The sequence below is a fragment of the Rhopalosiphum padi genome, chromosome 3 (genome assembly GCF_020882245.1).
Source record: "Rhopalosiphum padi isolate XX-2018 chromosome 3, ASM2088224v1, whole genome shotgun sequence".
Taxonomy (NCBI): Eukaryota; Metazoa; Arthropoda; class Insecta; order Hemiptera; family Aphididae; genus Rhopalosiphum; species Rhopalosiphum padi.
In genome coordinates this window covers 27,881,309-27,895,160 of record NC_083599.1, presented here as the reverse complement: position 1 = coordinate 27,895,160, position 13,852 = coordinate 27,881,309, and the positions used below count along the sequence as shown (strand labels likewise).

The 13,852-nt window shown below is 24.4% G+C and overlaps 1 protein-coding gene across 2 annotated transcripts; it reads right to left on the bottom strand.

Moving 5' to 3' along the window:
• Nucleotides 1-4,709: 4,709 nt before the first annotated feature.
• Nucleotides 4,710-11,381, bottom strand: LOC132926599 (reticulon-4-interacting protein 1, mitochondrial-like). 2 transcript variants are annotated; one of them, XM_060990970.1, is made up of 10 exons: nt 11,028-11,381; nt 10,789-10,883; nt 10,461-10,707; nt 8,488-8,633; nt 8,274-8,432; nt 7,508-7,809; nt 5,491-5,679; nt 5,254-5,419; nt 4,987-5,177; nt 4,710-4,906 (listed from the first exon to the last, which is right to left on the bottom strand). In XM_060990970.1, exons 2-10 carry the CDS (start codon nt 10,834-10,836, stop codon nt 4,855-4,857), a joined length of 1,500 nt encoding a protein of 499 aa, XP_060846953.1. In that variant the 5' UTR covers nt 10,837-10,883; nt 11,028-11,381; the 3' UTR covers nt 4,710-4,854. The 2 variants fall into 2 exon arrangements, with proteins under 2 accessions (XP_060846953.1, XP_060846952.1); XM_060990969.1 differs by having other exon boundaries at nt 10,789-10,871.
• Nucleotides 11,382-13,852: the final 2,471 nt, after the last annotated feature.

Genomic DNA, 13,852 nt, shown 5'->3' with positions numbered 1-13,852 from the left:
CAGTACCTCACTTTGCTTTTAGATATACGGTAAGAGTCGAATGAATTTAGGTCACTTTAATGGATGAGTTAAATTTGAATTCAACGATTGTATACGAAAAACGATTTTGAGCGAAAACTATCAGTTAGCCTTTATTGCGTACTTGGTACCTATATATATTTTATGATATATTTATATTGTTATTTAATTAATCTATTTTACTATACAAAATACAAATCAGAAAAATGCGGTAAGTTGAATTAATAAATTTATTCTGAAAAATGAAATTTGAAAATATCGCTGTTGTATAAAATATAGGTACTATAATAACACACACTAAAAGTTTGTTTTAAGTACACATGAATCTTTTTAAATTATGGCAAAATAAATACTTAACTAAAATTGTTATTATTCGTTTAAATATTTAATTTCCTCTAAATTTGAACTTAAAATGACAATAAAAATACTTTTCTCCTACTTTGTATATTTTTTAGATTTTAACTAGTATGAACCTTGAATTAAATTTGCAATCCAAAGCTATGCAAATTGAATATTGTATAAATTGTCGACAAAAAAATAATTTGCTAAATTTTTGATTTTTATGAATTTTGTCGACATTTTAATTTCACTTGCTTATAAAAAAATCGTGATCTTATACATCTTTAAATTTTTTTAAAACTAATGTAATCACTTCAAAATGAAAAAATTAATTTAATAATTGAAGAAAATATTAATATTTTTCAAGTTTACAGTTTAAAAAGAGACAAATATTTTGAGAATGTCATCAATAGAAAATGATAATATAAACTTAAATAAAATTACAACAAAAATTAAAAACTGTTTAAGAGGAAATAGTTATTTTACGAATGTAGTATCTAAAATTTTGAAATATTTACACTATTTACACTTATAAACAATTATATATATAGTGACTTTTCGACAAACTTTTTATAATTAAAATTTATAGGTAAGAAAACCTAGTAGTAATAATCTAGTTCTAGTATGAAATTATTAAAAATTTCCGATTTTGTCGAAATTTCTTAAACTTTTGACATAGAATAGTTATAAAAAAATATGCCAATGTATTTTTAATATTTTTAATTGGAATATGGAAATATTACGATGAACTACTTTACTACTTCGTATACCTACTTTGAATTTGCCTACACTGACTTCTAGACGTGAAGCAGTGTGTATTTCATTTATTCTTAGGCTTATTAAATTACCATTTACCATAATATAATTTACTCTCCTTATTTACTAGAACCATAAGCGTGCGCAGACCTGAATTTCGGGGGGTGCCTATAATTTTTTTGGCCCCTTTCTTAATTTGGGCCCTCTTTTAACAAGACATATATATATTTTAATAAATTATAAGGCACGAATAAATATTACTTACATTATACTACATATTAATCAGTGGTATTACTTGTAGATACCAAGTAGTCTAGAACACATCTATTTTAACGTTCCTTAGTTCCTTACCATCTTTCCAGATGGCCAGGTATTGAGGTATCCCACTACTTTCTATACTTCTCCTCTATCTAGAATCTAGATTCTAGAGCAATGTCGTTATACGACAAATACCCCGTATTTGATTTATTTTTAGATACGAATATACGATACATAAAATAATTAAATCTCATCTCAAGTATTGAAGTTGTTTTTCATTATACATTATTTAATCTTTAAATTATATTATTAACCTTTATATAATATATCACATGCACTTATTGTAGTATTGTACTTATCATAGGAGTTACGCCTCGTTTTATTATAAAGAATAAATTATTATTAATTTGAAAATGTAATATTATTATGAAAATATATACCTAATAATTACCTATATAACATGTATTGGACATTTTAATTAAAACCTTGCGATTAGGTCCCTTTTAGTTATTGAATTAGGTTTAACAACAAAACAAAATCAATTGTGTCAAAAACTGATTTTGTGAAACAATTTTTGTTTTTCATACCTATACCTACGCGATAAAATACATTTGGAGTTTAGACACATAAAAACAAATATAATTGTAAAATCAATAGAAAAATTCATCATCTCGCTCATAATTTAAAATAGGTATTTTGTATCTAGTAAAAACTTAAATGTCAACCAATATCAATATACATTTATCGATGAACTTTTAAAATTTTTTTTCTCCTGAATAGGTAACAGTGATTTATTTTTGTCACTGACTTCTGTCTCTATTTATATTTATAAATTTTAATATTCATACATTAACCAATAACCAGTATAGGTTGTACTTAATGTATTGGTTTATTTGAATAATTGTATTGTTTTTAGCACTGAACGCGTATTGGCAGGAAAGTCAATCAGTGCCTTATATATCTATTTCTATTATAACTATTCAAAACCTGAATAATGAATGTAGCTAATAAAAATAGTTCTACTATTTACACTTGACAACATTAATCCACAGGCCACAGCTGTTTATATTGTTTATATTAATAGTTCAAACTAAATATATATGTGCAGTATGGTTTAAAAAATAATTACAATTTTATTATTGTAAATACAAATTATAAATTATTTTTTTTACATATAATACCTAAAAATATAAAACATAATCAGTAAAAAAAAGTGTTATCTATATAGTTTCTAATGTTTCTATTGCTAAATCATAAATATGAACCTATATTATACTACAAACATATTATTGAGTTGATATTGTTGCCATTTCTTGGTACCCACTGATAGATACTATACTATCATATTATACTATTTACTCTTATAAATTAACTAATACATACAAAATTAAAACAAGAAAGTATCATTGAAATAGTGTCAATAGTGGGCGAGGGGCTTTGGTTCATTCATACTTGTATTATAAATGAGTTATTATTTCTCAGACAAATGTTTTTATATAATAACTATGATAAATTGTGAAATGTTTATTTATAAAACACATTGTCTTGTTCTAATAAATATAAATATTAAATACTATAAATAATAGTTCACAGCCCACAACTACCCACTATATATTGACCACTAGAAAAAGCTTTGAGGCAAGTCTCTTTCAATACATAATGAAATACTATAATTTAATAAAGTATTTGACAATTTTCACAAATTGTATAGACATTCTTATAATTATTTACATAGTATAGATACAAGTGCATTGTTCTTAATAATTAACAGAGCTTTTAATTTTAAATGTAAATTTAATATATTGTAATTATTAAATAATGATATTCTCATGTATATAGTCAAAATATTTACATTTTTAAAAACCAATAAAATAACAGAAAATTTGATGAGGTATATTAACATACACATTTTTCATTATCATACAGAATTATTAAATAGAAAAAAAAAACCATTATAAATAAAATAATAATTTATACAATTATTTAAATACTTTGTAAATATTCTCAATTTTCTTTATCTCAAAAATCAATCTTTTTTTTATTAGTATAAGTAGTATGTATTATATATTGAAGTACCTAATATCCAGTGGTGTATTGCTAAAAATATTCGTGGGTATACGCCTTTTAGATCTTAGGTGTCAATGATATACCTATAACATTGAATCAAAAAAAATTTTTTCTCGCTTCACTCGAATTAACTAACAATCTTTATTCTAATTATCAGTACCTATCACTTTGACCAAAGATTAACTTAAAAAAAAATAGTACAGTCTAAGAATTTAGAATAGTTACTAACTACCAATAACTTAGTGATTAGTGCACTAATCATGATTGCTAGGGCCCAAAACTTGATGCATTTGCATCTTTTTTTATAACGATTACATTCGAGGCTCGTCTTTACAGAAATTCAATTCATCAAATATAGAATTTAATAGTACAGTTTTTATTTTGTATTTTTAGGGAATTTTATGCTTTAAAGTCATTTTTGTAGTATTTTTAGTGCATTTTATTCATTTTTGAAAATTCTAACAGGTATACGGGGGCTATACGGCCGTATACCTGCGTATCGTCGTTTATTTAGAGAGTATACGCTAAACAAAAAAATTAAGAAGTATACGCCGTATACCCTCCAATACACCACTGCTAATATCTTTTAATTTACAATAACTTTAGATTTGTATGAAATAAATGCGGCAAGCAGTGCACTGACTAGTTGATCTTTTACTTTCATAGTTTATATCATTATTAAAATTGTTCGTAAAAGTTTAATGCTATTTTTGTTCTAGCTACAAGTGTAAGCAATTTAAGAAATTATTATATAATACTTATTTTACATGATGAGTTAATAAGTTATTAAATTGTTATTAATAATATCAGTTTAAATAATTTTAAAGACAATAAATAATAAGAATAATTATATAAATAAAGTTTAATTTTTTAAATCTATGTTATTGAAATATTTTACTTAATAAGTAAATACACAATTTGAATACATATCATAAAATACTTAATGATCATTGAAATCATTTTAAATTCTTTTCTACTAAGAATAATTAAGACTAGAAATACTTCAATATCTATAATGTATCTTATATAAGAGTAACTTTGGGTAGCAACCACACCTCTCAATAAATCAGACTATGTTGACTTTTGTCGTCAGATTTAGCGTTCTATGATCAGCCTTAGTCGTAAAATCATTTTATAAAACAATCTTAGCAAAACACATACAATGTAGTGATTGAAATAATGAAGTAACACTCCAAAGAGAATGGGTGCTGTCCAAGGCTATACTTATATAAGCCAGATTATTCAACTATAAAATAATATCAATAATAATATTGATTTAAAAAGACATAAAAATGTCATGTATTAAAATAATACAATTATTTTTCTTTTTATTACATACACAACGATAAATATTCAATTATCAAAAGTTAAACACATTATTCAAAGAAACTCTAATGTATAATTCAAATGAATCTACTAAAATAAAATTCCTGATGATCTGGGCATCAATGTAGGTCCATTTAAATTACTGAAAAAATTTTTAATATTTTATTTGGGTTAATGTTTATAATTTATTACATTATAAGTTTAAATATTTTTTTGACTTACCTGAATTTCATTACTACTTTACCAATAGTCTGTCTACTTTGTAAATGCTTAAATGCACGTTCCAATTCATGTTCCATAAATGTCTTGTCCAACACTGGTCTAAGAACATAATCATTCGCCATGCTGGCAAGTTCATTTAATATGGTAGAGTTAAATTCATAATGATCCCAATTTTTGTTACCTTTAAACATCTGAAATATAATTCAATTCATTAATTGTGATTGCAATAAATAGGATTTTAAATATTATTTCTAGAAGTATACTCACATAAACCAACCTTAACCATTGCATATAGAAAAATCCACGAAAAAAACCATATGAATCAGATGGTAAGTGATGCGGTCCAATAGGGACTACTATACCACAAGCACTACACAACTGTTTACATAGACTGTATTTATGTTCACCAGCTGTATTGAATACATAATCAAACCTAAAAGTATGAAAAAATTATATATTTTAATAAACGATGTAACATTTAAAGCAAAATACAATTCCACATACCCGCTAGGTGCAGTACTAAGTAATTGGTCAATACTAACAGTTTCAGTTTCATAAGTGGTGGTGGCACCAAGGTATTTCATAAAATAACATACTCGGCTTGGACAAGCAACAGTAACATCTGCTTTTAAATAACAACATAATTGAACAATTATTGAACTTGTTCCTGTATCTCCACAGTATACAATTATCCTGAAAATAATAATTATTAATAACTCATTTTTTTAATTTAATAATAACTATGGACTAATTTGTAAATTGAATGCACATAGCATATAACATGCATGCATTCATTATTCTAGAACTGAAAAAACTATATTTTTCCTATTTAAGTACTTATTATGGTGCAATAAAAAAAATAAATACTAATTCACATTTATTAAATTTTCAAGAAGAGTACTTAAAACTAGTAATCTTAGTATTAAAATAAAAAAATAAATGTAAAATACAATGACAGTGGAACTTTGATGTCAAAATAAATACCATTCTTTTGCTAAAATGTTGATTACTCGAAAGAATAACTATAGATAATTTGAACATTCTGTCCCGAATTTAGACAGATAATGATGGATAATTTTTATTATCATTTTTCAAATCTATTTGTGTGTTTCAATAATTTTACTTAATCACGTTTATTATTGTATTTTTAATTCAGTTTATTTTCACTAAATTAGGTATTGTCAGTTGGGATCGATCAGGTACACACGTACAGTGGTATGGGATATAAGAATTATTAATTATTTAATTACATTTTTTATCATAATTTTTTAGTAATTAATTTAAAATAATAACAATAACAATACACACTGTAATACAATGACTGTATATACTATAACTATATAATAATTGAAAACTATAATAATATGTTTTCCTAAAACCTCAATAAGTCAAAAAATTGCATTTCCTTTGAATTTTGATTTATCAAGATTCCACTGTATTGTATTGACTTACAGTTTTCGCCAAAATTATTACTAGAGATTTAAACATGTTTTGTTTAAACATCTCAAACCTTATTTCAAAATTATATACTGGTGCTAAGGATTTCACTAGAAATTATGAGAGATTTCAAAAGATCTTTGGGACTGAGGGAAAGAATAAAATATTCTTAATTAGCTAGTATTACGATGGTTTATTATTTGGTTAATTGGAAAGTACTTTCTTTGGTATTTATCAATATTTTGCCAATCAAGATTGTTTGTCAATTGATTAAATATGTCAATTAAAAAGTGAAATTCCAATTTTAGGTAATTTTACAATAAGTGTAGCTTTGCAAAGAGAAATGATGATAAAATATTTATTTAAGTTTTAGTTATGATTTATAAATATTATAAATTAAAATGTTATCGAAACTCTTTACCTGACCTAACCTAACCTTGTTTGATAAGACATGGGAATAAAGTAAGTACATTGTATAATTAGACAAGATACTATAATACTATTTTTACTGTGAAATTAAAGTTTAGTTAATTATTGTATTTTTTATTTTTAATCTAATTAAAGTAGTATTTATAATAAATTTTCGGGTTGCATTAATAGTCATTTAACATTTATAAATTAATAGTGAGATAATGATTTCTTTAATAGCTTATTAAGTTTATACATTTTTTATTAAACTTGGCATATGTGTTTTAAAATTAATCACTTTTATGAAAATGAGGCATAAGGCTATCTTTGGTGAGATATAAATATTTAACATAAATTTTAAGTTATCACAAAATAATAATAATAATATTATATTTAACATTATAAATTAATTTTGGTTATTTGTTGATTGTTAAACATAAAATATATTAAAATTACAAGGTATCACTTAGTGTGAACAAAAATATAGTATTAGATTATATTATTATGAATTTAAACATATTTTGTGTTTACATTAATATATTTAAAAATATTAAGATTGTGTTTTAAATTTTGATTTATACCAGTATGTAACTAATATTATCCGATAAAAATTTAAAAATCAATAATATTAAATATTAACTCTAAATTACTAATCATTTAAAAAGTAGTATGTTACTTTTTATCTATAGCAGTCATTGGATTTAAATTCGCTGTTTGAAATACAGCCAACCATGCTAACGACCCTGAGTATGGAAGTGTTGCTGCTTGTTCGTGGGTTAATGTTTGCGGCTTGTGTCCCACATATTTATCTGACACAACTATAGTTTCACACAATGTACCACAAGGAGACCATGGTGGCAGTGACACCCAAACTTCATCATTAATGTTTATGTCACGTCGCACATCTGATCCTAAGTCAATAACAACTCCTGAACAATCTCTGCCCAATACAATTGGAAATTCTCGGTGCATTGATTTCTAAACATAATAATAATAACAATAATAAAAAAAATTGATAAAATTAATTTTGTTAACCATTAGTCATATACTTACTAAGGTTTGTTATAAATATCACTTTCTTATATATTTAATATAGAAAATGTTAGATATGTTCTAACTAATGCAAAGTAATAATTTAAATTACCTTGATTTTAAGATCTATATTATTTTTTAGTAACTTAAAATTAGATTAAATTTCTCTTGAAATAGTTTACAATAAAAGGCTTAAAGATGTAGGTACTTGAAAATATTATTTTCATATGTCTTAATAGTGGGATTTTTAGTATTAAAATAACTTTCTATTCTAAAGTATTTTATAAGCTTGCTTTTGTTGTGTTTTATAAAATAGAGATATTAAACATTGGTTTGCTTGTATCATTGGTATTCTTTTATTACATGAACAGTTGTAAACATGATATATATAAATTAGTTTGTATACTTACACGTAATGTATGCTTAATTAAAAATTTTCTTATAAATGATCCATAACCAGATGCAACTAAAACATCCATTGGATCTAATGCAGCAGCTCTAACCATTATCATTACTTGATTAGATTCCGTAATTTCTGGTGTTACAACATCTTCTAATAATGTTATGCTCTATACAAAGGTATAAATTAATTAAAATATTTTAAAAATAAAGCTAAGAAATTACTTCAGTTCCATTATAACTGGTTGCTGATGCAGCTTTCATATGTGTTACTGTGATGGAAGATGGCTTTATATTTACACCAATTAAAAATCCAACTCCACTGCCGACAAACAAACCAGCAAAACCAATATAGACATGACTTCGATTGACTAAAAAATGTATACAATTGTATGTTTAGTATAAAAGTATAATGAGTATCAGAGCTGTAGCCAGATTTTTTTGGGAAGGGGGGGAGGGCTTAATTTTTTTCTCAAATTTTTTCAATATTAGTATATCTACTTATTACTTATTATTTTATGACCCCTTTATTAAGTGTTTACTAGACGTCTACTAAGTTAACAACTATGGTATCCATACATTAAACATAATACTGTATAAATATTAATATTATTGTAAACCATAGATTAATGTATTATATAATATAATTATATCAATATGACGTGTTGAAACAAAAAATGTAATTTTTCGAATATTATTACTATTTACTAACAAGATAAGTTAAGACTAACTTAAGAATTTAAGATCATAACTTTTAAATTTTATCAGACACAAAATATAAAACAAGTCATACCTGACCTTAGTGACCTTATATAAAAAGGATAGTTAAAAATAAAAGAGATTATGTTGATACAGCTAAACAAATTAAAATGATATATATAATAATCAAACTATAATCGTGTTCACTACACAAATGGGATCCATTTGTATTTTTTATCTAAAATCTGTGCTTATCATTACTATTCATAAATAATTTATCATTATCATAGATTATAATGAATATTGAGTTATATAAATATCTATATTAATAATATAGAAAAAAAAATGTTTGTTATAAACAGTTAACAAAAAAAAAAAAAAACATTTTATGTGAGGGTATGTGTGTTACATAATCTAACCCTGGCTATGGCATTGATGAGTATATTCAAAATATTTAATTATAAATTTACCTATAGTATAAATTATAAAAAGTATCAATATTTTATTGTTGTAAGTCATTTTTTCTAATGGTTTTTTTATCAAGTAAATAAATACTTTAGATATACATATACTAGAATAAATTAAATTAAACATAATAAGTCATAATTAATTAATTTGAGAAATGAGAATTGTATTTTTCATTTACATTTACATTAAAACTAAATTAATAACTATTATCACTTTAACAATTTTTTTTATATATTTTTGAAGGGGATACTAAACCAAAGGAATTTAAGAGGGTGTTATACCCATAAACCCACATATGTTGTCTCTATCTTATTAATGTAGATCATAGCAAATTTTTGTTCAGCAGAACACATTTTGTGATGTTAGCTTTAATATTAGAGTTAATTTACTTATTATCAAATTTAAAAGCAATAATGTTGTCTAGGGCATCTCATAGGTTTATATTGGTATTTTAATTTTTAAGCGAGTTACGAGCATTTTAAAGTTTTAATATTTTGCATAATCATAACTCACTTAAAAATTAAGATATCAATAAAAGCCTATGAGATGCCCTAGATAATATTCTTACCTTTAAATTTGATAATAGGTAAATTTACTCTAATATTAAAGCTAATATCACAAAATGTGTTCTTTCAGCAGATTTGCTATGATCTACATTAGTAAGACAGAGACAACACATGCGGGTTAACGTCCTCTTAATTAATTAAATTGTATTAGGTACCTATATTATTGGTATATATTAATATTAAATGTATTATTCAAGAAAACAATAAAATATATTTTTATTTTTATTAATTGATCATAACTTATACTTGTAAATATTATTAGATAATATATTATTTATAAAAAATATTTAAGTTGACTTAGTTAGTTATTTATATTATAACATAATAAATTTAAATTTGGTTTTAAGAAATATTATTTAAAATTTAGTTTTTTAAACTATTATATTAAATTATAAAAAGTTGGTATACCGAATTCAATATTATAATAAAATACTAACACGTAGTAACATCATACAATTAACTTACAACTATTGCCAGTTAAGTAGATTATTTTTGATTGCAGGGCATCGACAACAAAATTCAAGTCGTATTGCTGAAGTGTGCACTTAGTTTGTAACCATGCTTCTAAGAATTGTTCCCATCCTAAGTGTATGCCTTCTTGTATATTTTGTATGGATCTGGAATTCCATGTTTCCAGTACCAATTGGTGCATTTGATCAGACCAGCGATCAAATGCAATCGTTCCATTTTCTAGAGCAGTTGTTATCAAAACCTAAATAAATTTAAAAAAAAATTAAAAATTGATAGTCAATATATTTAAAAATATATATTGGTAACTAAGATATGTATGCACCTTAAATGTATCAAATCCATTGCATAAGTCTGTTATAGTTTTCCCCATTAGGTAATCTTGAATTAGTGTTATCTTTTGGTTAACTTTATCATAAACTTAAACATTTGTGTTTGAAGAAATTCAATAAACCAACATGAAAAACATAAGAAATATATAATTTAGAAAAAACAACGTTTAATGAGAACATCTCAATTTTGACACACCCAAAAAGTAAATATATTAGATATTATGTTACTCACCTTGTAGACTTAAAAAAGTAATAATGAATAGGCCGGCAATTATATGTTATCATGACTTAAGTATTAGGTTCATTTAAGATGATTATCTATGCTGTTTTGTCTTTCGTTTTTGAAACTCAAAATAGATTATTGTATGTACGAAATAAATGATAATATTTAACTACTAGTGAGTGTTTTTTTTAAACTTTTATCCGAATGTAAATAAATAGTAACTAAATTCTTGACTTAAGTTATCGGTGCCGAATGGAGTGAATGCAATAAGGTGATTAGCGTTATCAGAATAAAAAAGTAAAGATAATCAATCAAATTGGCATTTATTCGAAATTTTATTATTTTACAATAACAGTGTTAAGGACTGTTTAAATTGAACATCGATAAATGGATTTTATCATGAGAACTTTTAACCATAGTTGTATTATTATATACAAGCAAATTTTCTATTGCAATTCTCACAGCTGATAAATTAAGTGGCTTTTTATGGAGGTACCGAGAGCAAACGGTAAGATAAAAATCGTTTTGGCGATAATTTTATGTCAAAACTGTGTTTACCACACAACACATAATATAAAACAACATTGGAGTGTTTACTAAAATCAAAAATGTTTGCTCTTATCTATGACCGAATTTTTTAGCGGTTTAAATGGTTTAATGTTACTAACACGGTTATTACTTATTATATAGGTAGTATATATTTTTAATTTGATATATACATATATATATATATATTAGTATATCTTAAGCCGTGATAGGTACTTACAATAATTAATCTTTTTTCGGGATCGTTTTAGCGATGAACAAAATATGTCATAGATATTATGTCGTATCAGTAAACAGTGTGCTTTCGTTACCTCCGTGGAAACTGAATAGTAAAAACAATTCTCTCTTTGTACCTACATTATGCTCTAGCCATAGGTACATAGCCACATAGGTAAGCATAAGACGTTATCTCATATGATTCAAAGCCCAAAGCCAGGGCTCGTGACTTAAAGCATTTGCTTATTTTATGGATTTACTTAAAAATATGTAGCAGAGTGCTATATGGAGAAGTGTATGTCATGTTACAACACGTTCAATTATGAAATTTCAACAATTTTTTAAAAAGATACTTATTTCCAGTTTTTCTGATTATTTTTGCTTTTTTGACCAGTTTTTCTAATTTTATGGTTTTTTTCAGAAAATCTATAAACAATAAGGCAAAATGCCTAGGAAGTGAAGTTTGATTTTTTTATAATATAAAGATTTGTTTTTATTTTTGATTTTTAGTTAGAAACTTTTCCTAATCATTTTGTTTCAATATTTTTTGTAATATTTAATTATATTATTTTTAGCACAGTTACAAATTAAATTTAGTAACTGCTTTATCGTGTAAAAAGAAAGTTTTTCTTTTTTGATTAAATATTTTTGTTCAAATTTAAGTTTTTTAAATGCTTATTTGAGTGCTTATAATGATGTTTATAAGCGCTTTTTTAAGGTCTTATTTTAATGATTTTAAGTGCTATAAGTCTCAAAACCCTGCTCATAAAGTCATAAGTCGTAAGCATGAATTAATATATAAATTATGTATTAATTTTATCTTTATTCATGGTCGTAAGTAGTAACTAAGTAAGTACTTACATCAGTTTTTTTAAATTGTAAGATAAATTAAGCTGTATACAATACCAATATTATACTTTGTCATAAAAAAGTGAAAATCTATTTAGTAATTACAATTTTTCATGTTTTGTGACTTTTATTGGTTTTAAGTTTATATAGGATTAGTAAAATACGCAGGTACCTATCACAATTACACCTAAGACTTAGTTAGTTGGTAATACATTTTATAGGGATTGAATTTATATAGTATGCACCGAAATATGATGAAATAATCGTAATGCTCGTAAAAAACATGTTTTAAAATAACATTTTAATCGATTTGGTAATTTTAATAAAATTACACAACTATCTATCTGCTATTATTAAATTCTAAAAATAAAATATTGCATTAATTTCTATAACAGCACTTACTTAGAATATTCTTGTCCGTCATAAATTGGTTATAGTGTTCACAGTTTAATTGAACTCAACAATTCTTTTCATTTCAACTTCACAATTTGAGATTGTACTTATCTTTATCCACGTAACAATTAGTGTAGTTAGATGACGTTTAAATGATTTGAAATCCATGGATGATCATTTTCTTATTGAAATTTTGAGTTATTTTATTTAGTCATTGATAAAAAACTATAAACATAAATTACCTATATGTTAATACATTGGTTTAAGTCGTTTAAGACATAGGTCTATATAGTTTAATATCGTTTTTTTATCAGTAAAAATATAAGTATCCCTGGATCTAAAACTGTTTTACTCAAGGTGTATTTATAAATATTTTTTTTGTAAAATAAATAAACCTTGATTTTAACGACATCCTAACAAACGTAGGTACTATTTATGGGTATTTGGCTACGTAAACTTAAGTGAACCACCGAACTGCTGTTCATACTTTTATATAGATTCTACGTTTACATGTCTAAGACGGGAAACGGACATATCATAAACGACATAAACCTACATATTTTCGTGAAGTTTTGATTATTTATTTTTTATAATTAAATAATTATTAATGTCTGTAGACTGTAATAATAATCTATGAAAAACCTCGTATATTAAATTTAGGTAATCTTTTTTTACTCACAAAGAAAAATTTTATCATACATAAATTGAAACTTCTTTTTTTTTGTAATTCACACAAAAGAATCAAAATATCTCAAAATTCGTCTAGAAATGCTAATATAATTATTAGGAGAGGATTGAAGTATTTTCATTTATAAATTATAATGAAAAAC

Bases quoted from the DNA above. Each gene is read 5' to 3' on its own strand.
- LOC132926599 (XM_060990970.1), bottom strand. From the start codon at position 10,836: ATGGGGAAAACTATAACAGACTTATGCAATGGATTTGATACATTTAAG. The intron at 10,708-10,788 runs GTGCATACATAT...AAATTTATTTAG, and splicing joins ATGGATTTGATACATTTAAG to GTTTTGATAACAACTGCTCT. The intron at 8,634-10,460 runs GTAAGTTAATTG...TACATTTTTTAG, and splicing joins CTACTTAACTGGCAATAGTT to TCAATCGAAGTCATGTCTAT.